Here is a 19,442-nt window from a genome sequence, read left to right on the forward strand (position 1 = left end):
TAAAGACATTCACATGCAATACTTATTTTGATACTGAAAAAGACAGGTCTCATGTCATTATAAAGGCACCAAAACTTACCAGAATTGACCTTGTCCACAAGGATAGGCCATTAGAATGTAGTAATCATAAAACTTGAAATTGTTCCATCTTGAACCTCAACGGTAGCTCAGAATTAAAGTCTGATAATCCAAAACCAATTCAACTTATCAGCATAACTCTACCTTTCTGCAATTAACTACAAATCAGGGTATAAAATCTACATAACTATGTTTGTTGTAATGTTTCAGGTATTTTATTGATAGGCAAACCTCAGACCGGCCCTGATAACTGTAGTAGTATACACTTCCATGTCAGTTAGCCTAGCTCCATGTTTTTGTCAGTGATCGAGAACTTCATAAACTATTCTTCCTGTTCCCTTTGAAGTCTCTGGGAGTTCTTACGGAATAACCACACACATACTTATAATGTTGTGGTGTCATCGAAACAGTTTTCATAGTGTTTAGACATCAGTCTTAAGGGGACAGTGATACATTATCTAACAATAACATGCACATAATACTACCAAGATTGTATAACCATTTGGGATGGAGCGGATACAAATTAGATGAGAGGACGCTATTTCTTACTATAGCTTCATGTATCAAGTGTTACAACTCAGCAAGTAGTTACATTCAGTAGTTTAAGCATCTAACTGCAAGATGTTTCATCGTGGACACACCCGAAATAACCTAAAATTATCAAACATATCATACAAATCACAACAAATTTCAAAAATATTATACTGTCCGAGATTTGACCTCACAGGCAATCAGGTACTTGTCAATGTGCTTTCCTTTAGAACATTACCACATGACGTCACTCGGATTTTTTTCAAGATACCTAATGATTTGAACTTTGAGGTAGCCGAAACGATCCTCCAGCATAAAGCATTTGATAAACGGGTTTTATTCTCATGGTAAGAACGATACTAAGCATGGTGCCGAGACCACATACTCCAGCCAGAACAAGGAAGGTGACTCTAAAGCAATTAGGACCCATGCAAGTGGAAGTATGCTGCTTGGCTGCCTCATTATCATAGAGAAACCCGGCAAGCAGACCGGAGAAGAGGTAAGCACCTAAGGGGTTTCCGAGCGACATAAAATTGAAAATTATACCAAAATGCTTGAGACCAAACAGCTCAGAAGCTGTTGGGACCATTGTTGTAAATTGAACGCCATAGCAGACTCCGAGTAATGCTGTCGCTGCATATAAGGTACCGTTAAGTGCAGAAGCAAACAGAAGGTAGGTAATGATCATTACTACTTGTGTGCATGTCATCCAAACTGTTCTAGGTACTGCTTTTAACCTGCATTGAAAATCGAACACTAAGCGATTAGATCAGGGCTAGTATTATGACAGTAAAACACTATAACTGAAACAAGCAGTCTACTTATTCATTTCAAGCATGTTTACCATCTTCAACACGTTATCTCGTCCATAAATTGTTTTTGACTACCCTTTTTGAATACTTAGGTAAAAAAGTTGCCCTATCAATTTTATTGACAAAAGCACAAAATCAGTCAAACCTCTCTATAACAGCATCGTTTGTTCTGATACTTTTTGGCTGCTATAGTGAAATGCTATTATAGAGAACATATAACATATCATAAAAGATGGGCTCCTAGACTAGCAAGTGTGTTTCAGCAGCTAAATTGGTATCCATATGGTAGTAAGTCATAGATGAGCATAAGAACATCCTGAAGGTTGGGACAATGTCCAACCTCAGGTTATTTGCGCTGTAACTGTTTTCACTTCGTAATGAAATCATTTTATTGCCAAAAAAAGAAAGGATGGGTTCCTCAGAAACCATGGTTTGTTATAGTGAAATGTTGATATGGAGCATGACTGTTATAGAAGGGTACTGTAGTAGCAATAACTGCTTAACTAATTACTTTTGGTTAAGTTTTAAGCGATAAAACCACCTATCGGCTATTTTATTTTCCCATTGATTGACAATAATTAAGTCAAACAAGAGAGGATTAATTTTTTTATCTTTTTGATGACCGAGAAATCCGACTGGGGCCAACCCTTAGGACTAACCGTAACTTCTGAAACTCGGTGAAAATGGGCCCGCCCCTCTACCCTTCTCTACTTAACTACCAAGCATAGTTTGCATGGTGCAGGGCTCGAACCTGTGACCTAAGTCACAAGTCCCTCAACATTTGCCGTTTGAGTTAAGCTTTGGGGCAACAAGAGAGGATAAATACAAATAGTAGCTAAGAAGAGGTTGAAGGAACAATTATCACACCTGACAAAATATTCTGAAAGAACTCCTCCACCAAGGCGACCAACAAAGTTGCAGAAACTGAAGAGTGATAACAGGATCTTTGTATCATGAAGACCTTGAGCTATTCCAATCTGTGCCAGATTATTGAGAACAGTAACCCCAGAACCCACACCGAAAAAATAAACCAAAAACAAAAGCCAGAAATCTGCCTTGACCAAAGCTTCAGTAAACTTGAAATCTTCACCTCTTCTTGGCCTCCTCTTTTTCTTTATCGCACCTTCCCCCTCAGCCAAAAGCATATCCACTTCAGATATTTCTTCTCCCTCTTGAAAACTTCCTAGATTTGTTGCTGATGATGACGGTGTTAACAAGGGTTCCGATTTTTCTGATACATCGGAAACGCCCAACTTGCCTTTGTTTGACGGATAAAAAGTCATCTTCGCAGGAATGGCTAGTGGAGCCATTAGAAGGACAACCATGATAACGAGAAGACTGTAAGAAACAAAGACGTTTAACGAAAATACGTCTTCCAAAATTGTTGTTGTTAATACATAGACACCGAGCACGATACTAGCTACTTGGACGAACAGAAAGTGGTACGACTCTGAAGAATCTTCTCCTAAAGACGGAGTACAAGGCCTAATAAAGTACATCATTAACAAACTTAATGTAGGAACACCTAATGCAAGGAACAGCAAGAGCTTAGAAGAAGAATTGCGAAGCAATGCACTATAGACTTCTGTATATACTGCAGCACTGAGCCCTCCATAGCCTTTAAGAATCCCAGCAACCGTGCCCCGACTTAGAGGAAAGTTTCTCATATTAGTCACAAGCACAGTTGTGCTGAACCAAGCACTGCTATTCGTGGCCACACAAAGTGCAATCCATAACTGCCAAAACCACAAAGTACAGTATATTGTTCAATTAAAAAGAAGAAATGAGAGAATGATAAGTGAAACAAAATACCAGAGACAATTACATTAACTCTTGGAACCATAAGTAGTGTTGACGAAGCTACAGGCAACAATGAATGGAAAAATTAGGAAATATTAAACGCCGAAACGATTAATGAGCATCAGCGGGTACCATTCACCAAGTAGCAGTGAACAACAACTTTAAAGGACAACATGGAACATTTCAGGACTGGGGAAACCCATTACATTACTGTGAATTAAGCCATGGTAAGCGGTGTTAATGGCCAGAAAAAGCAAGATGGAAGGAAAAACATTCGGCTTCAAAGAAGAAAAAATAAAGATTACCCGCTCGGACATCTTCTTAAGGTAGTCCAGCACGATTTGTTTCATGAGATGTAATAATAAATAAGTTATTCTTCTGCCATGCAATCTTAGTTCAGCTTGTTCAAGCTTAAGGACTCTATGGGTTCAAGCTTTAAGGTTCTGAGCATTGAACCTATTTTATTTTTATAATTATGGGTCCAGACGTACTATTTGTTTACACATACATGGGTCAAAAATATTGGGTTCAGATGAACCCGGTGCTCTAAGGCTGCTTCCGCCTCTGGCAGAGGTCCTCTCATAGAAGACTTGATTCAACAGTCGATGCTTCTTAACATTAAGTTGCACGATTGAACAGTTCCAGGTCAGAAACTTAAGCTAATTTTCTTTCATGTCAAGCACAATCTTGAAAGATGAACCGAGAGTGAAGAGACTTTACTCTCAGAAAATCTAATTATAGCTGGGCTGTTGCTAAGATTTCATAAAATTTCAGCAGACTGTAACATTCTCAACTGTAAAATCACTTTAACCACATAATTTTAAATTATGCAGTATAAGCATCAATTTTGAAGAAATCATTACTCATAAAGTTGATCTTTCTGAAATTTTTATATTCCCTCTGTTTCAATTTGTTTGTCTTACTTTCCTTTTTAGTCTTAGTCTGTTTAAAAAAGAATATCTCTTTCCTAATTTGGCAACTCTTTAATTCCAACAACCCACATGACATGTTGAAGACTTCAAGATTAAAGGGCATTTTGGTACATTACACATATATTTAGTTTAAGACCACAAGATTCAAAAATCGTTTTACTTTCTAATACTTCATGCCAAGTTAAACTAAGACAAACAAATTCAAACAAAGGGAGTATTCATATTGCAATTACAAATATACCACTTGGACAGCAAATCAATTCTTTTCTCATAAAATTGGATTTCATTAAGACACACATAAATCAGCTCATAACAAAGACACAAGATTGCAATTGCAAATAAAAAGAATAAACAGCATGTAATGTCCTAGAAATGGAACTTTCAAAAACATCAACACAAAAAGGAAGACAAGAAAAACAAAAGGGACTAAAAAGGAAGAAAAGGGACCGTTTCAATTTGTTCGTCTTACTCTCCTTTTTAGTCGGTTTACCTCTTTCCTAATTTTCAACTCTTTAATTTCAAACATCCCACTTGGCACGTTTAAGACCACAAAGTTAAAGGGCATTTTTGTACATCATACATATTTTTAGTTTAAAACCACAAGATTCAACCATCTTCTTTACATTCTTAAACTCCGCGCTTAGTCAAACTAAGATAAACAAATTGAAACGGAGGGAGCAGTAAGTACCAAAACTAATCCAATCGGCTCAAAACAAAGAAACAAGATTGCAATTGCAAATAAAAATAAAAATAATAAACATCAATCAAATATTAGATCTTTAACATACATAAGCACAAAACAAGACAAAGAAAGTAAAACGGGCTAATAAAAAGCAAAAAAGGAAGAGTCTTTACCAGCCAATAAGGCAAGTTCTGAACAGTTTGACTAAGTGGTGGCCTTGTTCCTCCTTTTACATTCACCATTTTCTTGGAATCTTTTGGATCTTTAAGGTTTCAATATGTTCGTCTTACTTTTCTTTTTTTAAATGGTTCTCTTTCCTAATTTTGCAAATCTTGTAGTTTCAACACCCCATCAAGACGTCTAAAACCACAAGATTTAACACTAGTCTTATCTTCTTAAACTCCGCCTACCAACCAAGATAAACAAATTGATAAGTACCAAACTAATCCAATCATCTCAAAACAAAGTAACAAGATTGCAATTGCAAATAAAAAGAATAAACATCAATCAAAGATTAGATCTTTAACATACATATGCACAAAACAAGACAAAGAAAGTAAAAGGGGCTAATAAAAAGCAAAAAAGGAAGAGTCTTTACCAGCCAATAAGGTAAATTCTGAACAGTTTGACTAAGTGAAAGCCAAAGAACACCATAACCAAAGAAACATGAGAAAGAACCAATTAATAAAACAACCCAAGGTGGGAACTTATTACAAACAAGTCCAGGAATAAGTCCAACATTTTCACCAATATCATTTGCCACACCAAGCATAGTAAGTTGTTGTTGATTAAAACCAAGAACTGATTTTAATGAATGAGAATAAAGTGGGAAATTGTATGCATTTCCAGATGCTATTTGTAACCAAACTGCAGCTCCTAATCCTACCCATGGTGGTCTTGTTCCACCCTTTACATTCACCATTTTAAGGTTTTCAAGATTCTATTTTTTTGATCATAAAGAAGAGTTCCTTTTTTGTGTGTATTTACAAGAATTGGGAGGTGCAAGTGAGAAAGAAAGAGACAAAAGGAAAGGGAAAGATGGGATTTTTATATTCGATTTTGATGTTAGATGAGATCACCTTGGGGTGAGTTGGGGGATGAATCTTGCAGGGTGTTGTTTGTCTGAGAGGTAAGAGTGTCCAAAAACAGAAAACAGAGGAAAAAACCAGGTTTCTTTGGATTTATTGAGGCTTGTGTCTACTCCTTGGAGCACGGGGCATGATACGGGATGGTACAGTACATGAAATTTTGATGATAATTTCAGTTTTCGGTTTCAAAAAAAATTATATTATTATCGTATAAATTAATTCGATATGATTGGTATTTTTAAGTGCGGTTTCAGTATTTTGCAGTGTGATAAATCGGTAACTATAATTTGTTCGAATTCGACTTACATACACTCATATCGTAGAAAATTATGATTTCGGCTATTTAAGAAACGTCTCAATTATATCGTACTAATAACTCACACATGTAAAAATATTCAAAAGAACATACAAACAATCCAAAATATATCAATTACACAAAATATTACATCCACATAGTCATATTTTTAAATTACATCCGCATAGCTAAATTTTTCGTTGCAATAGTGTTTATATACACGATATACAACATTATACTTACCGTAGACAATGTATAAACCTTGTTTACAAGTGTCTAATAATGTATAAAATGCCCATTTCGGATTATATTAGAAATATGGGCCATTTCGGATAAATATTTTCTCCAAATAGACATAGAGGGTTATTTTTCCTATTTAAATTATGAGGTGCGTGGCGGGGGGGGGTTGAGTTTCTATGACGATCTTGAATTATTATTTTCGTAGTATTTACTCTCTCATTAATTACCTGGTAAAAAGAAAACACAAACTTATTGATTCTTGCATCCCAAAATTAAAATACACCTTGCACCAATAATAGATCAGTCTTCAACTATTTTTTCCCACTAAGTAGCTTTAATGTTGTGCTTTAAATTTTGTTTCAAATGTACTTTTTGCACATTTCCAGAATTCCTTCTTTGAAGACATTAGTCTTGAATAAATGCGTGTTTGTACATGCTGGTTTTAGCCCTTTTTTTTTACCAGATAATTAGTAAAGGGGTAAATAATACGAAAAAAATAAATTCAGTGGAGTCATAAGATTCCCATGACTCACGTAGTTTAGGTGTGTAATTTTGCAATCTCATCATAGTTTAAGTGTGCTTCTACGTCTTATCCCTTTTAAGTTCATGACTCTTTAGACTATAACACTTTTTATATATTGAATTTTAAATAAAATACTTAATACATATTAAATCGGGTGATTTAAAAAATGAATATTTTATGCTTCTATTTAAATTAATGTTTCCAACATTGGTATTTGTATGTGAATAATTATTTCAAGTTTAATGAAAAAAATTGGCATAAAATACTCTTAAATAGAACGATAGAGATGTAAAACGACATCAAACAATAGCATTCAAGTCATGACACGTTATGAATTCATTCTATATTGAACCTAACTGTCTTCTTAATTACTCATAAATCTTATTGAGTGGTCATGATTTCAAAGGTACACACAAAGAAGAGGAAAATATACATTTTAGAACGGGGACATGTAAGTCATGATAAATCGGTAAAGCTTTAAGCTATATAAAACCTAGTTATCCTATTGGATAACTCACAAACTTTACAGAGTTATCATAATATCATTTCACTCATGATATGTCTTCTTTATTCATTTCGTCTCACTCATGATATCTCTCTTTTATAATTTAAAATATACAAAAAGAAATACATCTCATAACGGAGACATGCGTGTCATGACAAATCATTAGGACTTTCATACTATATTCAACATATTTGTCTTGTTGGATTATTCATAAACCATACCGGTTGTCATGGTTTTTCTGTTGACCCGGGCCATGACTTGTCCTGAAGAGTTTTAATATATTGTCTTCTATTGCAAGGGCACATATGTCATTTGCCTTGCATGTAAACCCAAACACACATATATCACAACATATATAAAAACGGGGATAAAAAATAAATATCAGTCCCATTAGGGGATACCCGAGCAATTTCACCTTAAATGAGTTTCTTAAAACAAATATGGAGCTTTGGAATAAAGTTATTGAGTTATACTGATCCCCTAATTTTAACATTAGCCCTTGGTAGGAGCCACAAAGATTTTTGTTTGATCATAAATTATTTAATTATTTGTTAAATACTTTGAATTACATAATAATGCTTATATGTTGTTTCCACCTATCTTAAAATAATTTTGCCTAAATTCACACAAGAAATTAATTTGCTTGACTTTCGTACTCCGAAGCTGCAAAAAAAAAAAAAATGAAATAGAAAGGAATAATAAACTCTTTTTTTTTCTTCAATTTATTAGGCATAGTTTGACTCGCACGAAATTTAAATGAAGACTTTAAAATTGTGATCTTAAATATATCATAATATGTATAGTTATAAGACTTTTAAAATTTGTGATCTTAAAGTATATCATAAATGTTGTGTAGTTATACAATTTTTTTCTTAAAGGTAAAATGTAAATTCAAATTAATTACTGTAAATATAGAAATATACTTTTCTTTTTTAAATGAATTAGTAGGAAATAGTGACAAACAAATTGAGAAGGAGGAAACATATACCTTCTCTTAAAAAAGAAATCATATCTCAAAAGAACAATTGATTCTTATGTGGTTACCACCAAGACTTGTAGTTTAGTGGTGTCATTTCCCCCCTTTTCCTTTTGTTTCCCAGATCCCAGAGCAATGGTATTTTTCTATAAAAATTATTAAAAATCTTATATGGTCCCTCGAAAAAAATTAACAAGAAAAAAGGTAAATCATTTAAAACAACAAAGAAGTGCTAGTCATACTTTTGACGCAAATAGTTTCCGCTATTTATCGTAAAGTGAAATTAAACGTGAACTGACATTTTATTTAAAAATAATATACAAAAAATCAGTGTCAAAAATAATTTCTTAAAAAATATATTGGTCACGCTTAATATAACTGATTCATGAAAATATTCATCAGCATGGAAATACAGGAAGTATTGAATAGGCTATTAGTTTCTAGTTCTACAAGCCTTTCTTGAAAGCTTTTCTGTAATTATTTCCTTCCCATATGTATTAAAATTTTATTGTCTAGGCCGTTTTGAAGTGATAATTTATTTTCATATGAATTGGTCAACTTGTTATTACAGCATCTACGCATTTGTTAAAATAAATAAGTAAAATTTGAATACTCAATTGAGGATTCTTTTGCTTAATATTTTTTTTTTTTTTTTTGGTGGCAAACACACCCATTTCGGGTGTTCTTTTATGATATCACATTGTGGTTTTTTGCTTAATTTGTGCTATTTGCTTGACGTATTAATTTTGTGGCCTGTATTACGCGTGCTTTGCTTGAAAATGACATATCAGCAACTAATTATTTTTATCAATTCTTGCTGCTATAATTGTGAGTCCGTCATAATCTACAAGCAACAATTTTGTCAAAAAGCACAAATTAAGTCAACATGTTAGAATAAAGGTCCAACATATACTTTCAAAAAAAATTGACTAAATTGTTTGACAAGTGAGACCTTATTTTTCTTTTCTTTGTATAACCATTTGATATTCGAAACTGACCGACTTGATCGACTAATTCATATTCGTGTTGCAGAGGACCTATTAAATGGAAAACAATGTTTGTATTAGAAGTTTCTCCATTTCAAAGACTTGAATCCAAGACATTTGATTGAAAATAAAGCGATCTCCTCCATTGTTGGCCAAGATTTACTTATATTTGGTGTATTAATCAAAGTAATGCTCGTTAAAATCGTATTATTACTATTGGCATAACTAATACTAGAACATATTAACACTAGAGTTGCATGGTCAGTCTTGGGTGCATACATGAAGACTAGGCCTGTGCACAAATCGGTTCAACTCGAATTTCCGAACCAATTCGAAGCAATTCGGATAATTCAATTTGGATAGTTCAATTCGATTTCGGTTTACAAATTCAATTGTCAAATATTATGATTTCTCGATTCGAATATGGTTGGGTACTACTTATGAATCGAACCTACCGAAAAAACCGAATTGAGTATATATCACTAAGGACTAATAGTACTCTAATACACTTATAGTTAATACTTTATATTAAATCCCAATATTTCGTAGACCTAATAGTCTAATACAGAAAATACACTCACTGTCTTTCAATAAAAATACTGTCTTCTCTTCTCAAACTCACTCTCTCACATGCTCCTAAATCCTAATACACCGCCTTTTCTTCTCAAGTGTTTTTCAAGGTAAAAAATTACTTTTCTTTATTTATATGCTATTATGCGGATTTGTATGCTTGCACAAGTCGTCAAACTCTTGTTTTGCTATTTATATGCTATTTTGCTTGCAAGTTTAGTTTTTTCTTGGTTAATGTCTTGGTTATGAGGTTCTAAATTTAGGATCTCATTACTTTTGATTATGTTTGCTCTAAAACTGAAATGAAAATAGTTGCTTGTTTAAATTTCGACCAAACCGAACAAATCGATTTGTGTAATCGAACCGAAATAATAAAAAACGAATCGAATTGAACCTAGAATAGATCGAGTTTGGTTGAGAATTTTAGAAAGTCGAAATTCAAAATTTCAACTCGATGATGACTAAAACCGAACCGAACCGATTCGTGCACAGGCCTAATGAAGACCCAAGTGGACCGACTGAAATTAAAACAGGGAATATTTTCAATTGAATGTTCTGTGTCAATTTTATTTTTCTGAATGTGCTGTAGAGGATTAAAAATGCAGACCAACGACACTTTTTCTAAAGATAAAAAATTTCTCAAAACCTTGCGAAATGATTCAAATTTGTTTTTTTTTTTTTTTTTAATAATAATATAGGTCAAATTTGTTAGGATCGAAAAAATAGAGCGTCGTGCGGAAGCTAATAATTACAAATCCCAAAGGTTGATAAATCAGACGACAAAAAGAACTATACTAAAATAAGCATAATATTATTATAGGATTTGACCAACTAGCCTCCGGCCATATGAAAAAGTAAAATAAAAGCATAAAACTATTGAGTGAATAATCTCCCCCTAAACAAGACTCCTTTAGAGACTACATTATGGATCTTTATTGTGTTATGTTGTATGAGAAGGATTCTTCAATTTATAGAGGTCCAAAACTTTTTCCTTCAAGAAAGAAGTTATCCAAATATGGAATATTAAAAAATTTCTTTTGGAAAAAGTAAAAAACAATTATGGTAAACTCTTCGCCATTTCTTCAAGAAAAGGTAAAATCTAAATATGGAAAGAAAATCAGGGCAAAACCCTAACAAATCTCCCCTTTTAGCCTGAATTTTTTTTTGACAAAACTTGTGTCACACCCCACCCTTGGTAAGGCGTGATTGGCACCGGCACACCATTTAAACCGAGCGAACCAACTTATAACTTGTATTCTATGTCTCGAATGACAAAATAAGGCTAAGGCTAGATATGAACGTAATATCATGTATATAAATATATGTCCAATGGACCGCGATGCCAATATAACGACCAGAATGAACATAACGAAGCTATACACAGAACTGCCTACAAAGCTTACTATGAACATGAAGTATACAAGTCGGGACGGGGCCCCGACATGCCACGAACAAAAATCATACAAACATATATACATCCGGACTCGCAACGCTCCGGAAAAGTGGAGCTCGCAATCATAGCGAGTGTACCTCAAGGCGGCCTACGATGAAAGATTCTATCTTTGTCTATCCGCGCATGGGCATGAACGCGGCGTCCACAAGAAGAGACGTCGGTATGAGCAATGTACGAGTATGTAAAGCATGAATAGTAGCATAGTAAGAGATACCGAACATGAAAAAATGATATAATGAACGTATGAAGATAAAGTAATGTAAAAGAGATCAACTCATTGCCTCTAAATGCTTTTAAGGCGAATGTTGTGCATGCTTAGCTTTTTAAAAAAGACTTTTCCATATATATCCATATATAATATCTGTCCGTTTAAGGCGCGATAATATATAACATCTTGTCCGGCCGTTAAGAGCGCGATAATAAATATAGCATCTTGCCGGGCCGTTAAGGCACGGTAATATATATAGCATCTTACTTGACCGTTAAGGCACGGTAATACATATATATACGCATGCGCGTAACTGCATGGTATTATCTTACGACTATGTAGGCTCGGTGTCATCTTACCGTACTAGGGACTACGTGTCATCTTACCGGCCACTTTCGCTGACCCTGTTCGATTAATACCTTTAATATATAACGTCGGTTCTTTGGGGGAACTGCAATATCGATTGTGTGACCCGCCTGGGGTTCGTACATCATTACATATATTTACTAACGCACTTCCGAAATGTTCCCGAATACCTTTCACGCTTATCTAGTTCTAGAGTTGTGATGCACGTAACTACCATAACGATGCAATCGCACTTGTCCGCCGCGACCTGCGGGGTTTCCTAACCACTCGCGTACTTCGATTTCCTTAGGTTGCTACGGCTTTCTCGTACGACCCTTATCTCGAATTTGTAAGATTTTTGGTACAACGGAAGGTATGCCCCGTCTAGTATTACTCGCCCCTTTTAACAGCCTTAGAGTGCTAATGGGATCCCGTTGGGTTAGTCTTGGTATGATGCATCCGCCTCTTGCGTGACGCTGTCACGTAACTTTAGAAACGGTGAAATTAACGGTTAGATAAATTCTCGTAGTGAATCTCTCTCCGGATTAAAAGGATTCCTTACTCTTTCGACGAAGCAAATGCTATTTTAACCTTTGGAACTCGATGACAAGCCATCGATCAACACGTACAATTGCTTTCCATTCCTAAATTTTAAGATTCCTTGTAGCGCTAAAACTTCTTAGCGCGACTATCATAAATACTTTAGTTATCGGTCCCTTCAAAACTTCCATTCGTCGACTATCGATGGTATCCTACAATAGTTGTACGCATATAAGTTCTAATAAAGACTCGTTATACTGTGTGGCTTTGTCTCTCTTGAGTACGAAGAGTTTGTAGAGTGAAGTATCTCTTCATCGTGCTTGCACCGATACATTATAGCCATCTCGTCATGGCGATTGTTTGTATGGTTCTATGTCATATACTCTTCAATTGATATAACTAGCGGCTTGAAATTTCACGAGAATTCATTGTCACCCGGCTCGTTTCGACCAACGTGAATATCCTTGAATCCTCGTCCTTAAATTTTAGAAAAATTTTGAGAAGTTTTCCCCCTATACTTCTTACTATCCAAACCACTGCCTTGCACCAGAAAATACATGCAATGCCTCACGGGGTCAAATATATACATGTGTAACACACCTTAGCCTCGCGGGGCTCTCGATATCGAGCAATGCAAAGATGACAAAACTTACCTCGTGCGTCACAACTCGGAATATACTTGGACTTTTATCAATCGTCCTTGTATATTTCCCTGGTCACTTTCTCTTCCATTCATTGGCTATACATTTCAATAATACTTGCAACATTCTTACCATATACATTTCAATAATACTTGCAACATTCTTACCATATCTGACTTATAATCCTTTTTACCATTACTTACCTTTGTACTGTTTCCTTCAACTTCTGTCGTCTGCAATCTTACAACTAAACTTATCATTAAATTATACACGTAACTAATTCCCAACTTTCTTGTTCAATCGGCTTATCTTGACTATGACCAATTTATTCTCATAGAAGATGCACGTTTTGATGACATAATTTCAACAAAGTGACTTCTTACGTAATCTAATATCATCATCCTCTTCCCTTTATCAACACCATTCTTCTTACTAGAAATCAAGGGTTGAGTACAAGAAATTTCATTTCTATGACTTGGCTCTCTAGTACGATCTAAGATGAGAAAAGAAGGTCAATCATTCCTAAATGACTTGCGACCTCATTTATAAATGTGGCCCCCGTAAACGGGACTCGCTAGACACGGCTTGCGTACAACCCAGAGACGAAGCTGCTACGATACTAATTTGTCACACCCCACCCTTAGTAAGGCGTGATTGGCACCGTCACCTTAAAGCAAAGCGAACAAACTTATAACTTGTATTCTCTATGTCTCGAATGACAAAATAAGGCTAAGGCTAGATATGAACGTAATATCATGTATAAATAGATGTCGATGGACCTACGATGCCAATATAACAATAGACAGAACATAACGAAGCTATACACGGGAAGCTTGCCACAAAGCTTCTATGAACATGGTGAAGTATACAAGTCGGGACGGGGCCCCGACATGCCCCGAACAAAAATCATACAAACATATATATACATCCGGACTCGGCAACGCTCCGGGAAGAAGTGGAGCTCGCAATCATAGCGGTACACTCGAAGGCGGCCTACGATGAAAGATCCTCGTCTTGTCTATCCACTTTTTGTGGGCATGAACGCGGCGTCCACGAGAAGAGACGTCGGTATGAAGCGATGTCGAGTATGTAAGGCATGAATAGTAGCATAGTAAGAGATACCGAACATGGAAAATAATATAATGAACGTATGAAGATAAAGTAATGTAAAAGAGATCAACCTGTGCCTCTACATGCCCTTTTAAGGCGAATGTTGTGCATGCTTAGCTTTTTAAAAAAAAAGACTTTTCCATATATATCCATATATAATATCCTGTCCGGCCGTTAAGGTGCGATAATACATATAGCATCTTGCCCGGCCATTAAGGCACGGTAATATATATAGCATCTTGCCCGGCCATTAAGGCACGGTAATACATATATATACACATAGCGTCTTGCATGGTATTATCTTACCCGGCTATGTAGGCTCGGTGTCATCTTACCGGCCCTTTCGGGACTCGGTGTCATCTTACCGCCCTTTCGGGACTCGAAGTCATGTTACCCCTTTCGGACTCGTGTTATGGGATGCGATGCGTACATACGTACACACACACGTATAAAAAAAATACATGCATGAAATCAACACCATCATTGGCTTTACCATTATCATCATATCATTCCTGAAGGATTAACCATCGTAGGATGAAATCGACGATGTCACGGGAATCTTGAGAATCATGAACTTAGATAACATTGGAAATAGAATCATTATCTTCGCTACATCTTACCTCAAAGGAACGAATAACATGAGGTGAGACTATCAACAATAAGTAAGATCTAGGGATTCATGGAATGGCTCAGCAATATCATAATGCTCTCAAATCATAGCTTTGAAGTTGCTAGAAGAGAATCATCATCATCGTCACAATCATCATAGAACATAGTTCATTTAACATCATAAGAAGCTTTAAGAGTCATGAACTTCTATCTTTTGAAAGCAAGGAGGTTATGAAAACATTTATGGGATCATAACTTAGGAATCATGCCTTTGAAAGAAAGGGATGAGCCTTAACATACCTGTTCGTACCTCCAAATTATCTACACTTATTCGTACGAGCTCGCAAGTACTACATTTAAGAGGATTCACACAATCGTTAGACTCATCGTAGTATATTTGTGCTACGCTTTCAAGTCAAACTATTTTATATCTTGCCGAAAATCGGGCAGCATTTCCCCTGTTTATATGCGTAGCCCGAAATCTCAATTCAGCAACCAACAACAACAACAACAATACCAACATCAATAACATCATTTCCAACACCAATATGTACCGTAAAACAGCCACACGCATTTGTTTTCCAACTTCCATAACTAACCAACTTACTACAATTATTTAACGACTTTGTCTCAGTAAATAAGCCTTAAATAATACCAAAGAAAGATTCATACCTTTTTTTCTCGTTAAGACAGCAATATCCTCAATATCCACGCTAAAATCCACCGCAAAACAATACTAGAATCACGACCACACGTTACCGGACATAAACCACTACTCCGCGACTTAAAAATTACTCGCTTTTTGTTTCCCTCTCTCTCTCTCTCTCTTCGGTTACGGAATTTTCCAGGGAAATCGATGAAAAAAGGAGGTTATTACCCTTTATATAGGGGTCAAATTCGGGTCGGGTTCACGTAGCATTTTCTTGATGCTTTTGTAGCACGCGTTTCTACTCTGTCGTCGAACTTGTAACGTCCATAATTCTCTACTCCGATGTCCTATCTACGAGCGGTTTGTTGCGTTGGAAACTAGACTCGGCAAACTTCATTTTAGGCTTTTGTTTCACTTCAAAACACTTCATATGCTAAGAGATATTCTTCCCTCAATTTAGACCAAAATTTTCATACAAAACATTACCCATCCTTTCTTCAAAGTCATACTACTCCATTTCTTTCACTCATTTCCTTATAAAACCTTCCAGTATGCCTTATATGCATCCTTTACTCATTAAGTATATTTAATAATGCTTGCTCCTTATATTCCAAAGTGATTTTACTTAACCATAACTCAACGTACTTATGTTTCAAATTTGATGAGTGCTTCTTCGAAGATACGGGGTGTAACAACTTGATTCGTCTTCTTCACATAATCTTCATCACTGTTGCTTGCAATGGTTAAAAATATGTTAAAAATATTATGGGTTAAAAATGGTTTAAAAAATATTTTGTTTTTATTTTTAAAGATGCAGCAGTAGAATGTTGAAAATATAGTTGAAACTTCGTCTGTACATATAGTACTTCGGACAGATCTTTATTATCGTGAACTGGTCTGCAATTTGAGTTGTATCTGCTTGAACCCATCTTCAACCTCTGTCAACCATTGGCTTTGATACCACTTGTTGGGATCGAAATAACAAGGCATCGTGCAGAAGTTAATAAGTGCAAACCTCGAAGGTCGATAAATCAAATGACAAAAAGAACTATACTAAAATAAGCATAATAATATTATATGATTGGGCTAACTGGCCTACATATGACAAACTAAAATAAAAGAATAAAATTATTGAGATAATAATCTCCCCCTAAACAAGACTCTTTAATGACTACATTATGGGTGCTACTATGTTGTTTTGTATGAGAAGGATTCTTCAATTTATAGGTCCAAAACCTTTTCCTCCGAGAAAGAGGTTACCCAACGATGGAATATTAAAATTTTCCTTTTAGAAAAGTAAAACCAATTATAGTAAACTCTCTGTCCTTCCTTCAAGAAAAGGTAAAATCCAAATATGGTAAGAAAATCAGGACAAAACCCTAACAAAATCTACCTTTGCCATTTTAAATGTAGATTAGATTTGGCATTATTGACAAAAGACAGAGGCTTTCTAACATGTGAACCTTCCTTGCAAGCGAAAAGTGTCAATTTTGCATTTGAAATATGCAAATTGGTCTAAATTTGTCCTTAAGTTTTGAATAACAAAGTCGTTGTTTCGACGGCAGCTATGCCGAATTTTCAACACTCAAAACCTCCAAAAGATGGATATCTATCCCTTCCAAACTCAAATTAATCAGCCTCAAACCTAAGATCAACCCAAATGGCATTCATATAATGATCCACTGCATCATCAAGTTAAGTTGCACTATATCGAATCTCAATCGACACAACTTATCACCAATACTTCTCAAATCACTAATATCGATGGCAAAACTTTATAGCAACCTCCTAATATTAAAACAAATCCACGCACACAATATTCAACTTCTAAATCATTTGTAATAGTTCGTGACTGCCAAGATAAGGTTGCAACGGTTGAGGACCGGTGGTCTTCTAAAGCAGGTAAGGTTATGGAGGAAAGTGGTAAAGATGAATATATGAGATAGATGCTTGAATGGGGTGGTTTACAGGTGGAACTTTGTTCCTTTTTCTTTTTTGAGCGGTGTGGACTTGTGGTTGTGGGGATGAAGTGGTGGTTTAGTAACGATGACTTTTAGGTGTTGTTTTTTAGACTGGAGAGAATCAATTATTATGATAGTGATCGTTTTAAAGGGATGGTGACCGAGAAAAATAAAATCTAGATCATTTCGCAAAGTTTAGGGGCATATATGGACCAATTCTTATAGTTCATGGGCAAATCTAGCTCATTTTTGTACCAACAAGGGTATGTTAGATGTGACATAACTATTAACAAACAGAAAATTTAGATCATTTCACGAAGTTCAGGAGAAAATTTGGACATCTTCCCTTTTCCAATGACGATGCTACGATTGTGTTGATTCGCATCTAGTTTGTTCACACCTTAATTGTTTATTAGGTACTTGTTATTTTTCTATATAACAAATAATTTTATCCTCTAAAACTTCGATAGACACACAAAAAAAAAAAAAAAATCAATCAATATATTTTTGTTTATGCTAAAATTTAAACCCTGCCATTCGTAGATTCCCTTGGCACTTACACCCTTGTCAAAACACTTTTCTAAGATTCGGAATCCAAAACTATTTTAATCAAATTGGCAAACAATATGATGCAAATTGTATACATATGTACTTTGCGCTCCCTTTAAATATTCTAAATCCAATTCACATGATGATTTCTAATCTAAAGATCTATTCTTGTCTACCAAGTGCTTGGAATATTATTGAATTATAGATCCCTGCAGGTAGAGTAGTGTCTTTTTTTTTTTTTTTTTTTTATTTTAAGAATCATTTTTTATTTTTCGTTTTCTCAGTTCAGATGAGATTGGATCTTGAGATTCTTTTACATTAAAATTGAACTTTGCACATTATAAGATACTGTCAGTGGTACTAATAGACTACCAAAAATTGACATTTGTCTAGTGTAACATTAACAGTATTCTTTATTAATATACCAAAAGAAAAAAGGAAATGATGACGCTGCCAAATTATTTGGGATTCCTAGGGATTGAGAATTTAGAATCGGTAGAACATTTATCCTGGATTCCATAAATATTGAATTTAAAATGTGTCATACATGTCATGGTCAATCTTGTCGTCAAGAAAAAAAACTATTTCTGCCTTTGATCTTTAACAGATCTCCAAGCTAAGGTAATTTTGAATACTAATAAAAAATTGATGGATAAATTTAAACTTTTTTTAAGAATTTAAATACGTGGAATTCAACCTCAATTAATTGAAATGTGTGTTTTTGATCTCTTTATGTAGCAAATATGTTATATTATGATAATTTTTATAACTATATTATAGTTAAATATGAAGTAACAATACAAGTTTTATCTAACATATGAGTAATTAAACGGTGGACCAATCGGTAATCATGCTAAATTTGTGAACATTTGCAAGCAAAGGTATCAAAGTGCATACATATTTCATTCAATTGAGGTCAAATTAGGGCTGGGCATGAAATACCAAAACCCGAATTATCGAACCGAATCGAAAATATTGGTAATTTTGTATTCGGTAATTTAGTATTCGGTGCGGTAGTCAGGAGTAAAATTTCAAAATTACAGTATTTGGGTTCGGGTTTGGTATGAGATATTAATACCGTTCCGTATTGGTATTTACCGAATACCGAATTATCTATTGAATAAAGGTTTACCCCTAGTTATAACCCATATATCTAACAGGATCATTCATAGTTAGCCAACGAATCCTTAGTCCCTATGAGCTATGACCGATCGTATATGACTCTGAGTATCTGAGTGACTCGAAACAAAGTAGCAAAATAGGGGCATATAACTAGTGCTACTGCTATATGCACTTCTTGGATAATCCATTTAGTAGCAGCATTTGGATTATCTTCTAGCCTTTTTTAATTTAACTTAC

General features: G+C 34.9%; 1 protein-coding gene across 2 annotated transcripts; it reads right to left on the reverse strand.

Annotated features, from left to right (window-relative positions):
* Positions 1-601: 601 nt before the first annotated feature.
* Positions 602-5,961, reverse strand: LOC132039542 (protein NUCLEAR FUSION DEFECTIVE 4-like). 2 transcript variants are annotated; one of them, XM_059430016.1, is made up of 3 exons: positions 5,434-5,961; positions 2,289-3,157; positions 602-1,346 (listed from the first exon to the last, which is right to left on the reverse strand). In XM_059430016.1, exons 1-3 carry the CDS (start codon positions 5,755-5,757, stop codon positions 881-883), a joined length of 1,659 nt encoding a protein of 552 aa, XP_059285999.1. In that variant the 5' UTR covers positions 5,758-5,961; the 3' UTR covers positions 602-880. The 2 variants fall into 2 exon arrangements, with proteins under 2 accessions (XP_059285999.1, XP_059286000.1); XM_059430017.1 differs by lacking the exon at positions 5,434-5,961 and adding an exon at positions 5,009-5,141.
* Positions 5,962-19,442: the final 13,481 nt, after the last annotated feature.

Source organism: Lycium ferocissimum, chromosome 12 (assembly GCF_029784015.1).
Source record: "Lycium ferocissimum isolate CSIRO_LF1 chromosome 12, AGI_CSIRO_Lferr_CH_V1, whole genome shotgun sequence".
NCBI lineage: Eukaryota > Viridiplantae > Streptophyta > Magnoliopsida > Solanales > Solanaceae > Lycium > Lycium ferocissimum.

Coding starts and splice junctions, on each gene's coding strand:
- LOC132039542 (XM_059430016.1), bottom strand. CDS start 5,757: ATGGTGAATGTAAAGGGTGGAACAAGACCACCATGGGTAGGATTAGGA. Junction 3,158..5,433: donor AGAATTTACCTTATTGGCTG/GTAAAGACTCTT, acceptor TGGTTTTGGCAG/TTATGGATTGCACTTTGTGT. Junction 1,347..2,288: donor CTTTCAGAATATTTTGTCAG/GTGTGATAATTG, acceptor TTTTCAATGCAG/GTTAAAAGCAGTACCTAGAA.